Source organism: Alosa pseudoharengus, unplaced genomic scaffold (assembly GCF_046254945.1).
Source record: "Alosa pseudoharengus isolate Yale_2024_CS ecotype anadromous, Long Island Sound unplaced genomic scaffold, YU_APseudo_1.1 YU_APseudo_1.1_scf_1, whole genome shotgun sequence".
NCBI lineage: Eukaryota > Metazoa > Chordata > Actinopteri > Clupeiformes > Clupeidae > Alosa > Alosa pseudoharengus.
In genome coordinates this window covers 53,178,686-53,193,685 of record NW_027468564.1, presented here as the reverse complement: position 1 = coordinate 53,193,685, position 15,000 = coordinate 53,178,686, and the positions used below count along the sequence as shown (strand labels likewise).

Sequence of the window (15,000 nt, the reverse complement as noted above, 5' to 3'; positions counted from 1 at the left end):
AGTCTGGAGGCTGCGCTCGTCCCGTCCAGCTGGGTCGGGACTGGAGGAATGGTAGCCGTTCCCATCCTCCCAGTCTGGCCCCGGCCAGATAGCCCATCTGCTATCCCATTTCCTATGACTGAGCCGGGCAGGTCAGGGGTCACTGGCCACGCCCACCCCCCCCGCCCCCTCCCGCACCCACGTCCTCCCAGTAAGGCGCTCCGAGTGTTCGAGGAGGTGTCGTGCGAGCTGGCCTTTACGGTTTAAAAAGCTACAGCCTGCTAACACACGCACCCTTCTCGCTGACAGCCTAGACGAGATAAATAGTGCAACATGACGTCGATGCTTTGAGACGGAGTCTAAGCCTTTAACTGTAGACCAAAAGCCTCTGTGAAAACGAGCCCTTTGCAACTCATTGTCATGAATGATGTCATGGCGTTCCAAAAATTCCACCTGGCAACTTCGCTCTCGCTCATCTGCGACTCATTACCATAACAATCCCAGATGTTCCAGCCCCATGTTTACAATGGAGATCTCCACGGCAACGACTGCTCCTCTACTACAGTGCTATCTATGATGACAGACACACAGGCGCACATGGCATCAACACAACTACAGAGTGGACAACAGAGTAAGCAATGTGCTGAACAAACTTTAGTGCTCTTATAAGATGCCTAAAATTAAACATGGGTACCATATTCAACATAAGAAACCTGCAAAGCAATGAGAGAATCATTCAGTTGGCCCAGCTTGATGTTATATGAATTTCCCCGAAACACAACATGACAACACAACACTTCCAAGACAATTGAAGTACTGAAAATGAAACACTTCGTGAGAGCATTTCGTGGTACTGCTTTTCATTCGATGAAATCTTGGTTAGGTCTGCGAGTTGTGAGGGTGACTAGGGAAAACGGAGATTGATTTCATAACTGAGCCCCAACCAACCTTCCCTCATGAAGACAATACAAAACGAACAAACACTAAACTGCTACTAAGAAACACCAACTTTAAGCTCCGTTTTTTGTTACGGAAACCAAGGAAACACAAAGCGACTACATCTGAATTTAATGAATAACATAGTACTGCTTAGAGGCAAGAAAGGACATAACAATAGATGGGGAAAAAAGTGATTTAAATCCCGAAATAGCCTGAATTCCAGGAGCCAAACTCGCATCCAAACAGCTTGGCGAGATCCCCTCTGGGCACTCTGCACTGATGCACTGCACATCTACTGTGCCAAGCCCAATGTTTGTTTTTCCTTTTTTGTGCCTTTCTTTCCCTAATTAATGATGTAACTGTACAGTTGAGTGCGCCGTCGGAATCGGAATTGTTCAAATCTGTTCCTGGGTGGCTGAAAGCCAAAAAACGCCACAACTCATTTTTTTTTTTTTTTTGCTTCGCTTTTAGCTGTTGCTCGTGCGAAAAGCTGACAGCCAGTGGAACCTACGGGCCTTGTGTGATAATTCCTCTGAAAATAAAGTGGAACTCAAAACCAGGAACATTCGGAACACATGGTGAGGAGAACACAACAGGTTCGGTTTCTAGAGAACGTGCGGCGCCGCTCAGTTCGCCTTCCAAAACAAAACACCACAGGAACACAACTCTTGTTCCTGTAAACACAATAGCGGTAACCACAGTTGCCGGTATTTTTCACACAATTTGTACACTGTCATGCGAGCAAGAGACTGGGGACAAACGGAGACACAGAAGTCCATCTGGCTCGGTAGAGGATCTTACAGGTCGTAATGCTGGTTCCACTTGGGGTCAAGCGTGTTCCTGACGGTGTCTGTTGAGTGGCATTGCCCGGATCCGTCAACGACGACCTTGGCGAACGGGTCAGGTAGGCCTGGGGAGAACAAGTGAGTTTATGAATGTTCAGACACTGGCACATACCACAGCAGGACCTCTGTAGACTTTAGCATTATGATAATTGATAATTATGATGAGAAAAGTCCTGAAGCCATCTTTTTTTTTAAAATGGCGACAGGACAAAGTTTAAAGTAGTATAAAATGTATTGAGTGCTTGGTTCCTCCGGCAATGAAACTGCAGTGTTTGTGTATGTTTGCACACAGGTCAAACCTGTTCTTTCTCATTCACCTGCACGACTGGCTTGATTTCAGGGACTTCCCAGCCAGCGGCATAATTGTTGAGTGTGAGTGTGTGTGTGTATGTGTGTGTGTATATATATATATATATATATATATGAGAGAGAAGATAAAAAGAAAGAAAGAAAGATACTGTAGATATATACACAGAGAGAGTGTGTGCATGTAAAAGTCTACAGCTCCTACAATGCGATGAGTCACAATGAGGATTACAGGTCAGCTACATTTCACTGATGTAACCTACAATACTTTATTTATTAGTCACCGGATATTTTTCCGCTCCCACATTACATAATGGAGACGAGACGTGATCCACGCTAACGATATGCTTTAAGGCGGCCCTGCGCCCAACTGTGTGTAAATCTCAGCCCCAATCTACAGCGGCAGATACAGCCACGACGCAACACACACACACACACACACACACACACACACACACGCACACACGCCTCATGAGAAGAGGTTGGCCTTTGTGTAGAGGACTCCTTGTCTTGCATGGCGAAACTCTATATCTGATCGTGAGAGTCACTCAAGCAGACAGACTCCAAAATGGAGATGGAAGACATAGTGCTCTTCTTTAACCCTGTAGGATTTGTTTTAACCCTTAAATTTGGGTGTGCTTGTGCAAGGATGGACATGAGGTCATTACACAACATTTTATTCAAAGGTTTCAAAAGGCAGGGGCAAAAAAAATGGAAGGCTCACCAAAGAAATAGGAAAAAAAAAAAATATTGTAAAAGATCAAAAAGTTTACTTACGGAAGAAGTCTTTCTTTGACAGGTTCTTCGCACACAGGACTGCAAGAGAGAGAAGAGACACGTAAGAACCGTGCAGAAGCAGCAGCACACATCGCTACATCCTGTCAGGAAACATTCCAAGACACCACAAGTGGACATGTTCACAAACCAGCACTTCATATTTAGCACATCACTATTTTTAAAAAATTACATTCCTGTTTTCTTTTCGATGGCTACTTTTCCTTTTTCTTGCCCCCCCCCGCTGCCACGGCATTATTTACAGTCCCCTGAGGTCAGCGTGTGGTGTTGAGCCCAAACCTAAACCGCCCGTGTGTGTGTGTGTGTGTGTGTGTGTCGACCAGAAGCTGTGGGATGCCGTGTCTCACTTGGTAAAACGTTGACAGACATTCCTGAGGCCGGCCTGAGGTGCAAATCCCTTGCTTATACACAAAAGAACCTCCTGATGCCGTGGCAACAGCTGACCTTGGTGCGCTGAGGAGAATTTAGCCGAGCCACACAATCATACGCAGACTCAAAAGACTTTACAAAAAAAGAGAAAAAGAAAATGGTGGAAGGGCGAGGTTGCGGCAAGTTGGTGTTAATGAACAGCTAAAACAGCAGGTTAGGTGTATGTTCTCAGATGCTGTTGGGTAAGCCACACACACACACACAGACACACACACACACACACACAGAACAGCAGTCCGCAATCATCAGTACCATAAATCACGCAAGCTGTTAGCAGGTAATAGCAAATGTCACCCCCTTTTTTTTATTGCTGCCACTTATTGAGGTGATAAGCTGATGTGAAACTGGTCAATCCACACTTCAGGCCTGCCGCCACCACCAGCACCAGCAGCACCACCTGGTCTCCTGTGCTGGGTGTGAGGTCAGTGGGCACAGGTGGGGGTATGGGGTGGTTGTGGGGGCGGAGGTTTAATGATGCCTGCCCGGCTCAATGCCCCCGCTTAAAGGCGGAACCTCAGCCCACCCTGCCCCTCCCAACTTCAGCTCCTACAACAGCTGCAGAGTGACCGACCACTCTCCAACAGCTGGCCCTGAGAGCCTGAGGAGGGATGACACGGTGTGTGTGTGTGTGTGTGTAGCTTTATCAGGACATCCGATGCACTGCACACTAATGTCTCAGTAGAGTAACGGGCCCCTCCATCTTGGCGGGCCTTGTGCCTTATCTGCGTCTTATCACCAGTGCTGGGGTCACTCTCCTGTTCCACTCAATATGCACGCACGCACGTGTGTACGTGTGTGTGTGTGTGTGTGTGTGTGTGTTTGTAGAGGGAAGTCAAATATTGATCACAGAGAGGGGGTGGAGAGTGGGTTGTTGATCTGCTGTGCCAGAATGACCCCCTCTGGGAGAAAATCCCTCTTCTGAGGGGCGCCGCCTTGGAACGTCGGAGATGAAGCTTAGAGCTTGAGAGGTGGGTGAGTGAGTTGGGGGGTTTGGAGTTGAAAGAGGAGGGGAGAGTCCGTGACTTCTCTAGTCCCTGCCAAGTGCCAACCAAACCCTGCCCTGCATGCCAGCCAGTGACTATGACGTGCACGGTGATCGGAAAGAAGTGCGTCAGTGAAGTGTGGCGCGGTCACTGTGGGGCTTCGCTTGGGGGGGCTCTGTGGCGAGACATTCCGGAGCGCAGGGGAGAGAAAAGCGGGGCCGCAGTTGCTCCGCTCCGTCAAAGCCACGGGACAGGAAGCCATGGGAGACGGAGAGAGAGAGACGGGGGGTGGGTGGGGTGCCTGGGGAGGCAAAGTGGACGGGGTCAAAGAGCCTGACCTCTTCTGCTGTCCACGATGGGAGGCACCAGACAGACAGACAGAGATGGATAGCCCAAAATGTATATTGGAGGAAGTGTCGTGTGTGTGTGTGTGTGTGTGTGTGTGTCTATGTGCTTTCCAAAAAAAGAGTAATGACCACCTGTGGCACCAACCGACAGGGATGACTGATGACTGCAGTACAAAACTGCATACACTGTTGAAAACAAACTTAAAAAACACACACACACACACACACACACACACACACTTCTGCTCTCTCTTTCAAAAATCACCTACCCACCACCACCATCCATCACTCCTCTGCAGGCCTGCTCTGGTTTCTACTCGGGCACTGTGAAAGTGAGCGAGGTGGAGAAGCTTGTAAAAGCCGCACATCAAACCTGGGCCTGAGGGCCCGAGCAGGCCTCCCGCTTCCCCCAGCGCTGCAGCAGGCAGGGGAGCGCAGGCGCTCCAGAGGGACTCCGAGAGAGTGAGAGAGTGGAGTCTGGTCCCGCACTCGCGGCAGCGCGATTTAAGAGCTTTCCTACAGACCTTGGCATTTACAACGGGGCACAGGCGCTGGCGGTTTTCTTGGAAAACCCCGAGCTTATGACTAAAAGGAACTATCAAAACGGCACATAAAACAAAAGGAAGAGAACACGCCCAGGAACGCTCCGCGGAGAAATCGCCTGTGGCCTGCCGAAGAGAACCGCATCCAAGGAGCGATGATGATGATGATGATTATGATGATGATTATGATGATGATTATGATGAGGAGGAGAGGAGGAGGAGGACGCTGAGGGTATACCATGGCCCCTGACTGAATGTGGTCATGGATGTCTGCAGACAAAGTCCTTGTATTTTAGAGTCAGTCACATGTTTTCCACAGTCCCTTTTTTACGGCTCAAAGTTTTCCAACCGAACAGGCCATTTCTGCGTTTTTACACAAGGTGATTTTTATTTGCATTTTTTTTTTTTTTTTTTCAATGAGGCAGATGTGCTGTCAGTGTGTGTGTGTGTGTGTGTGTGTTTTATGTCACTTCTAACCAGTAACTCTTCCCTTTTGCCTAATCAGCTGTGACAGGTTCCTGGGGTTTCTGGAGGGGTTGAGGGAGATTCCTCCCGCTGGCACCGAGGCCGTCTGGAGTGGTGTCTGTGGCTGCGGAACTGGAGGTGGCGGCCGGTGGGAGGCACCACTGACCCTCCTAGATGAGAAGCCCATCGTTTACGGGCCAGCGCCGCTGCTGGGAGCGGAATATAGTGGAGACCCCCTTATTACCTCACCCTGTGATTCACCCTTCACACGCTTCTCAGGGCAAAGAAGCCAAAGCAAGCAAGTGGCGGAAAAAGCTCGACGCAATGCTCAGATGAGCGATGGATGATTAATCTCTTGCTGTGTACAGCCTTGTGATCAATAGGGACATACCACCCTTTTTAAAAGGTTTTATTAGTCAGAAGATTAATGCCATACTCTGGTAAACTGACATTGATGACAATTATGGTTAGGCGGAAAGTTGAGCCAACGCTTGGACTATAGTTAAATACAGAAAATGCACCGCTTGTACCACAACTGCTGGTCAGCGTAATCATGGCTTTAAAAAAAGAGTTCTGGAGCTCCACCGTACCCTCAGCATCGCCACGACAACACATCCCTCTCTCTCCATTCGGTCCTTCACACTTGCTGCAGTCTCGTTGTGCTCGTTATTTACAAGAGGTGAGGAGCAGGTGACGGGACACATTCCGTTCCCACAATCCCACTTTTTCCCCCTCGGCAGTGCGGGCAGCTGGCGGGGGTCTCCACCGTGTCTGAGTGGATGGGACGTGCACCCTGCGTTCTGACACGTTTATTGGGCCTCGTAACGGAGAGGCACAATGGTAGGAAATGGTCACTTCATATCTGAATAATTTAGCAGCACAGCCAGCCTCAGGGAGCGAGAGAGAGAGAGAGAGAGAGAAAGAGAGAGAGAAAGAGAAAGAGAGAGAGAAAGAGAGAAAGAGAGAGAGAAAGAGAAAGAGAGAGAGAGGAAAATGAAGGTGGCTGACTATGGGCTCAAACACACTCTAGTTTATACACATACAGAGACATGTACAATCACAAACGGAATGACATTTCTTAATAAATTAACTTTTCAGAACTCCATCCATTTCAGTGTTTGACCAAACAGTTTCACTGAGAGGACGAGTATGGGTGCACAACTCTCTGATGTGGCCTGGATGGCTGGCTGGCCAGCTGGCGACTGGTGAGACCTTCCAGGTTCTGGGCCCCTTGAGGGGAGCCAGAGCTGCAGACTCGGTGAGCTGCCGGAGAGGCCCAGCGCCCCTGAGGACGCCTGGAAGCGAGTGGATGCGAGACCAGAAGCGAGGCGCACAAATTACATGGGTGGCTACGGACTCTTCGGAGCTGGCCGAATGGAGGTCGTAAATTTTGGCGGGGGCGACCCGAGCGGCATAAAATTACACACAGTCTATCGGACGGAATCACAACGTGTCAATCAGAGGGCTGACCCGGGCCAAACTGTGACGAGCGCAAAAGGGGATGACCGTGAGAGCGCAGGCTAATTACACAGGACGACGCGCTGGATCCAAAACCTAGACGGCAATCGCTGGGACAGAGCAGGACCTATGTGGACACAGCCTCGCTCATTTGCCTGTTCCAGTGCCCCATGACCGTGAAACTCACAATGCCTCTCCCTCTATATTTTAGCAGCCGTAACTTTCGCCGTCTAAGAGGTATTGCGGATCAACGCAAGATTCTAAATGCGGCCTTTAATGCTACTGATGGCTGACAATCAAACTTTAAAGCCATTTGCCAGTCAATACTGAAGCAGTCTCGCGACTCGAATCTAAAGCTGTCGCTCACAACTCAAATTGAAAGTGTTTGTGTGTGTGTGTGTGTGTGGGGAGGGGGAGGGGGGGGCTGCCTTGGGTCTCTCTTGGTCCCCCAGGGGCGAGCTGGAGGTCTGGGTGAATGGGCCACCGACTGAGTGACTGTTGGGAGCTCACGTTTCCGAGTGCAGAGCGGGATTAGGGGCTTACCTGCTCACTTCTCTTGTGTCAGCTGAGAGTAAGCCAGGGGAGTTTAACTGAGGATATCAATGAGGGCTTTTTCTGAACGCAATGGCTTGGTTGCAGGTTAGTACAGATGGCAGTTGAAAGGGTGTGTGTGTGTGTGTGTGGGGGGGGGGGGGTTGGGGGGGGTTGTGCCAAGAGTATGGATGAGAATGAGAGTTAGATTAGCAGGATCAAGCTAACCCTTTCATAAAAGATCTGTCAAAATCATGAAAACGATCAGTTTTCTATCAGAGGTCAATTATTAATGTGTATGACTGACCAATTTGTTTTAGAAGAAATTATAGAAGAAAAATAGAAGAAATAGAAGAAAATCTATGACAAATCTATGACAAAGCGTCATTATGATGGCAGCATTGAGACACAGGGGTGCGAATAACACAAGACAAAAACCTCCACATCCTCAGTGAACGAAGAAGCCGAGTCTATTTTAAGGGTAGAGGCTGTGCTTTCCAAGAAATGTCCTGTGTTGTCCAAACACACTCTATTTCTGTCCGTTGTGTGTTTAGCCTGAATGGAGCAGGAGATGGTGGACGCTGCAGCTGGACCGCAGCCCAATCGTGTGCACTGGAGAGAAAGTGTGTGTGTGTGTGTGTGTGAATCTCACCTCAACAGTTAACATTCAAATGCACACACACACAGACACACACAGGCACAAACAGACACATACAAATTAGCCTACATTCCTCACAAAGCCTGGGCAAGATAACAGATGGTGTTAAGCACTTGGGCATATCTGGAGCGTCCATGGCCTGGCATGCTAAACTCTGAATGACCCAGAGATTTGTAAAGGGGACGGTGTGGGGGGGTGTCAGGGTGGGTAAATTGGGCTAGTGTGGGGAAACAACTACTCTAAAGCCCACATGATGCCGAGGGACAGGAGACTGCTCTGATTTGAACACACTCAAACATACTGCATAATTGATGTCTGTCTGAACTTCTCACCCAGACATGTTTAGGATTTGACCCAGCAATGGGTTAATAGAGTGTGTGATGGGCAGAATATCGCCCCTTTTCAAAAGGAGCATAAAAGGCTAGACGGCTACAGGTTTTCACAGAACGCTCCGTGGTAGACATGTCCCATTTCAAGACAGAATAATTAGGTCACCTCTTGTCCTGAAGAGAGAGTGCCACTTCCAGCAAGAGCATTAGGAAGCCGTTGACAAGAATCAACCCCCCCCCACCACACTGCCCTCAAGTAGGCTCAGGAGAAAATCCCTCGTTACGTTAAAACTCAAGAGCAGTGGCCAAGGTCAGGGAGGTCATGATAAGGTCAGCAGCACATATCAGCATCTTCAGGTGTGGTCTTTAACACTTCCCTTTCCCCGTTGGCCAAAAAAAAAAAAACATTTGCCAGAACAATCTATCAGCTTAGCTTTTCAGCTAGGAGTAAGCATGCTGTAAGCTAACTGCTGAGATTGAATGGTTTCGTTCTCATTGTATTTAGTAGTGCTCCTCTAATCCTGAGTCTAAGGTCAGACTGCAGCTCAGTGGCCAGTAATTCCATTGAGATTGTGAGGCCACACAGAGTCACTGTGATAAAGGGAGCGGGGACTGAGGGTCACCAAGGAGAGGAGCCTGGTTTCACCTGCAATGAATGAGGTGTACACATAGGAGAAACGCGGGGTGGAGGCCAGGGCTGAAAGATTGACCCATTTTTAACCAAAACAGCAATGATCAAAATCACAATGGCCACAATTAATTGATTCTGATGGGGGAGTATTATGCCATTTCCTGAGGCAACACAATGAACGTACCAACATTTAAAAAAACACCATAGGCAGCAGTACAACGAAGGCACAGCAAAAAAGGCAAGCAGAAGTAAGAAGTGCTGGTCTTGCCCAGTAAGTTATTTTTCAAAGTATTTTTTTTAAATGTATTATAAACATTTAAAACGTTTTAAAAAAATATTCAACCGAAGCTTTTTTGATTTTATTGAAAATCACAGACACAGACATGGAGAGTACACCACCATGTGTGTAAGAGAAAATAACAAATTGAACAGCAGACAGCTTTTTAAAAAAAGGTCACAAAACACCGAGGAGTGAGTTTTTTGGAGAATCACAAGAGACGGCTCGACGAGTCCACCTGATGAACAAGCCCCTAGGCTCACACGTCAGACTGAGGAGCAGCCGCCCCAGCGGAGCAACCAGGCCCAGTCTGCCATTTCACAAAAGATCTCGTAAGGCTGTGACTAACGACCCTTGCAAGATGCATATCTGACGCCAAGATTAAAAAAAAAGTAAAAAATAAAAAAAGGAAGAAGAAAAAAATAATAATACAGAAACGACTGCTGCTGAAGTGCACCAGAGTTGAGATCACTTCTTCAGATACCTCTTTTAAACGGAAAAAAAACAAAAAAAAAACACACATTTCGACATTTCCCCATCAGGGTTTTTCCCATGTGTTGTGGCTTCTTAAGTCAGATAAAGATCTAGAGCCAGGGACCGCAATGAGTGCACAGGGTAGTGTCGTCTTTTCCTTCCGTCCAAAAAAGATGTTGATGAATAACATCTCTCCATGTCCCTTTGGCTGAACGAGCCGAGCTGTATGTTTACCAGACTGTATAAGTGATCTCTCTCTCCAAATAGTCCCAACATTTTTCAGTTTTGCGAAAGAGGGTGGGGAGTGCAAATGAAACGAAAGCATGCAGCGCTCAGCCTTCTTGGCCCCCAGTCGGTGTCAGTGTACACTGTGCTGCTATGTGCCAGTAAAACCAACAATTAGCTTAGCTACACTGCGGCTAGACAGATATTGCATTACATTCGTCCATTACAAATGAGCCATGAATTAGCATGAATGAGAGTGTCAGCACACTGTGGCTGTTGGCTGGTCGGCAAACACTGCGGTCGGCAGGGCTGTTTACAAGGAAATATTCCACTTCCGAGAGTGAGCTGCAGTTACACACAAGGATCCCGTTTCACTAGCCAGAGGGGCACACCTGAATTACTCCCATTAAAACAGACAGGAAGTTAGCATGGCGGCTAGCCTCGCCGCGCTATGACTTGGAGCTTTTGTATGAAGCCCCAGTCCCCCTGCCTGCCTGCCCTTCCCAGCTAAGATTTAAACACCAGTGCTAAAAGCCTGGCGTTAGCCACAAGCCACTGAGCAGTGAAGGGTCTCTTAGATCCCACAGGCGAAGCTAGGCCATCTGCCACAAACTGGAGTAGGCTGACTATAACCAGGAAAGATGATAACTTTCCAACAACATTACCATTCAACAGGTGAAGACTGGTGACTGCCCTGGTAAGACAATCGTTGCCATGTAACCCGGTAACACACGCATGCATGTCAAAACACTGGCGGGTCACAGAGGCTCGCTGCGCAGCTCTGCGTGATCAGATGCACAGCGCGGATTGGGTTTCCCAGGCGCAGGGAAGTGGCCCAGCGGCCGAGCAGGAAGAAATGAAATGAAACATGAACGCGCGGCGCTCCGACCGGGTCGTCAGGTGGAGATGGTCGGGGGGAGGGAGTGGGGGAGGGGCTGGGGGAGGGGTGCTGTGTAGAGATGCCCCAGTGCTAAAGACAAAAACAGGTCAATCCAAGGCAGCCTTTTGTTTCCACAAACACACCCTGCTGGGCTACTCACATGAATGGGATGTCAGACGAATGGGGTGGGGTGGGTGGGGAGGGTTAAATTTTTTTAGGGTGGTGGTGGGGGTGGGGTGGGGTGGAGTGGTTGTATCCTGAATAGACAGGCGTATAAGAGAGAGTGTGCTTTGTGAGTCATGGAGACTCGGCATAAAGACATCACCACACTAAAACACGCACGCATCGAACCTCTGGGACTTGCTGCAGTCATCTCTGAACATCAAAAGCCCTGTCAGTGCGGGCCGACACCTCAGCCTTACTCACGACGAGCAACGTCATGGTGCCCACTCCTCTCCTGCTGCCGCCCCGGCGGTCGGGCTGGACCGTGGTCTCTCTGTTTTGACTCCCGCCGCACTTGTGCGCCGTCTCATTCACAGCATTGTTCACCAGCAAAACAAAAGAGCTTCCCTTTCCCCCCCCCCCCGGCAACCTGCTCCTCCCAGCCCTGGCTCCCAGCAGAGACAGACAGAGTGTGTGTGTGTGTGTGTGTGTGTGTGTGTGGGGGGGGGGGGGGGAGTGTGTGTGAGAGTGAGTGAGTGAGGGAGGGAGGGAGGGAGGGAGAGAGAGAGAGAGAGAGAGGGACAGGTCCTGAAATCGCACCTCTAATCTGGGCTGCACTTCCTCTGGCCGCCCTTTACGCTCAGCTCCCCTACTCCTCCTCTCCTCCAGCCCTCCTCCGCTCCCCTCCCTCCTTCTTCCTCCCCTGAAAATGTTCTGCATGCCAATTATGTCATTCACTAAAGAGGCCCAGGAGTGGGCCGCCCCCCCTGCCACCCCCCCCTTCGCGGAGCAACAGCAGTGTCGACAGCAGCGGCTGCAGCGGAGTGGACACACCTCTCACCAGGGAGATCAGGAATCTACACGGAGTGGATCGGAGCCAGACCGTCAACACGCCAGGATAGAGGGGAGAGAGAGAGAGCGCAGGGGGGAGAGACTGAGAGAGAGACAGAGAGAGAGAAAGGTAGAGAGGGGGAGAGACAAAGAGAACGGGGGAGAAAGAGAGAGGGATAGAGAGAGAGGGGAGAATGAAAGAGAGAGGGGGAGAAAGAGAGAGGGACAGAGACAGAAAAAAGATACCCGCTACCTTGGAGAGGTCAGAGTGGCAAAATGTTGCTCAAGTGTGACATTTTGGAAGTTGGTAAGCAAGCAGACCAGACATGCATCAGAAGACTGTCCTCCATCACATTTCTATCAAAATGTTTCTCCTCATCCAGAGGAATGGTATATTCTAGCCATCGGGCACATAGGAAAACATCCAAAGAATTCAATAAAAAGTCTCATCCAGTCAGTGTGACACTGAACCACATGTGGCCATCTGGAGTGAGGGCAAGAGAGAGAGAGACAGAGAAAGAGAGAGAGCGAGAGAGAGAGAGAGAGAGAAAGAAAGAGAGCGAGAGCCAGAGAAAGAGAAAGAGAGAGAGAGAAAGAGAGAGACAGAGAGCGAGAGAGAGAGAGCGCAAGAGAGACTCTGTATCTAGGGCAGGCGATTACTGTGACCAATCCCCCCCTGCTCTTGCAGACCTGGACTGCAGGCTCTGGCTGAGCCACGGCGAGGCGAGTCGAGGGAGAGACCTGGAGGACGGCCGGGAGGGATGGAGAGAGGGATGGATGGAGGGAGGGAGGGAGGGAGGGAGGGATGAGTCACTGCTGGGCCTGCTCAGAAGCCCGGCTCCCGGTGAGCCAAATAAAGAGAAAGAGAAAGATACAAAAGAGCACGAGAGGACAGATGAGGGAAAAAAGACTGATGGTGGCATAGAGCGAGGGAAGCTAGAGGAGGAGGTGAAGAACAGCAGAGAAGCACGGAGGAGGAGGAGGAGGAGATCAGAGAGGCTTAATGTAGGCCAGGGGGCATGAGGTGGGGGGTTGAAATATGGAATAAGTGTGTGAGAGTGAAAGAGAGAGAGAGACAGAGGGAGAGAGAGAAAAGAAGGGAGGTGAAGGAATCCAAGTGGGTGAGAGATGCTTGAGTGTCTGTGAGGGGGCCTCACCGACAGGCTCAAATTGAAATGAATCTCCATGAGTCAGACACACATGGAATGATTGTGCAGACAGGAGGGAAGTCCGTCTATTTGTACCTACAACAGCATATAGCATCTCCTCCAGTAATAGCCTACATCTCACACAGCTCTACCAGTGTGTGTGTGTGTGTGTGTGTGTGTGTGTGTGTGTGTGTGTGTGTGTGTGTGTGTGTGTGTGTGGGTCTGTGTGTGGGTCTGTGTGTGGGTCTGTGTGTGGGTCTGTGTGTCGTGAGGTGATGATGCAGGGAGGTCGGAAACTAAATTTTCAATCACGGCGTTGGGCCCATACAGAGACGATGACTCATCTCCCATCTGGCTGTGGATCAGCACGAGGAGCAAGAGAAGGAGGAGGACGATGAGGAGGCAAGAAGAGGAGAGAGAAGAGAGAAGAGAGGAGAGAAGAGAGGAGAGAGGAGAGGAGGAGAGAAGGAGAGAAGTTGAGGAGAGAGGAGAGGATGAGAGAAGGAGAGAAGAGAGGAGAGGAGGAGAGAAGGAGAGGAGAGAGGAGAGGAGAAAGGAAAGGGAGAGGCGAAGACGAGGTTTGCCACTGGGAAACGGACGTGCCAGTTTCTCAAACTCGACCGGAAAACAAACAAGATCCTTTCTGGTTGTAGGGGCCCGGGGCCCGGAGCCAGCGTGGGGAATGACTACGCGCTTGTTTGTGGGAGAATGACAGGATGAGCGGAGACCCTGTCAGAGGGACAGGATGAGAGCATCCGCACATCCCCACAGAGGAGAGGAGAGGAGGAGAGGAGAGGATGAGAGGAGAGGAGAGGAGGAGAGGAGGAGAGGAGAGGAGAGGATGAGAGGAGAGGAGAGGATGAGAGCATCCGCACATCCCCACAGAGGGGGGGCCCGCCGCAGCCAACTTCTTGGCAGATCACTTCCTCTGCGGCGTGCCCTCACCATTCAGAGTCCAGCTCAAATGAGCCTCCAACGCCAATCTAGCAAACCACAAGCTGACAACACAGGGTGTGCTAAGGATGTGCTAAGAGTGGCTGGGGAGTAATTCTGAGGGTTTGTGGCATGACTAAACCAAGTCACATCATCGGTAATTGATCAATCAAAGTTTCTCAGAAGTGTTTCCATTGCCCGAGTCTGGTACAGACCTTAGGCCTATTTATGGCACATCAAATATCTTTCAGTGAGCTGAATGACTAGACTATGACAAGACTGTCGCTCTTTTGGAGTCCCTCCTCTTGGTATTGTGGAGAAGTCGGTCTGATGAAGCGGTCTTCTCCTCGACTTCTCTACACTGGTAACAACCCAGGGCATCCCCGGAGACAATGTTGCTTCCTCTGCTCCAGCATCAATCTCAGCCAACGGCCTCTGAAACGCTCATCGGTCAACGAGCCTTCAGAGCCACAGCAGCAGAGCCAGAGAGCCAGAGGTCCGAGGAAAGTCTGTCAGGAAGTCTTAAAAGAAATTGTTTATTTTTGTTTCCATAAGCATGATGTGCACTCTTCCACTGAACCAAGGCCAGGCTGTGGCTGAATTCCAAAAACAGCTTCTTTACCTTGGAACTTGCAAAAAGGACAGAACATACAGCCCACTTAAAATCATGTATGAAGCTACCAGCACTCATACAGCATCTCTACCTCACATGAGAAATCCATTTGAACATGCTCCAAATATGTACAGCATGCTACACCACACAGAACCTGATAAACACACCTAGTCAGTCTCCAGACAGACAGACAGACAGACAGACAGACAGATAGTATGCA

At 49.7% G+C, this 15,000-nt stretch overlaps 1 protein-coding gene across 4 annotated transcripts in view; it reads right to left on the bottom strand.

Moving 5' to 3' along the window:
* Positions 1-15,000, bottom strand: part of LOC143132958 (E3 ubiquitin-protein ligase SMURF2-like) — a 65,275-nt gene that overhangs the window by 37,050 nt on the left and 13,225 nt on the right. For all 4 annotated transcript variants that reach the window (XM_076292789.1, XM_076292804.1, XM_076292797.1 and 1 more), the window contains exons 2-3: positions 2,847-2,885; positions 1,720-1,828 (exon numbers count right to left, since the gene is read on the bottom strand). In XM_076292789.1, coding sequence (XP_076148904.1) covers positions 1,720-1,828; positions 2,847-2,885 — 148 coding nt within the window. The remainder of the gene's footprint in view (positions 1-1,719; positions 1,829-2,846; positions 2,886-15,000) is intronic.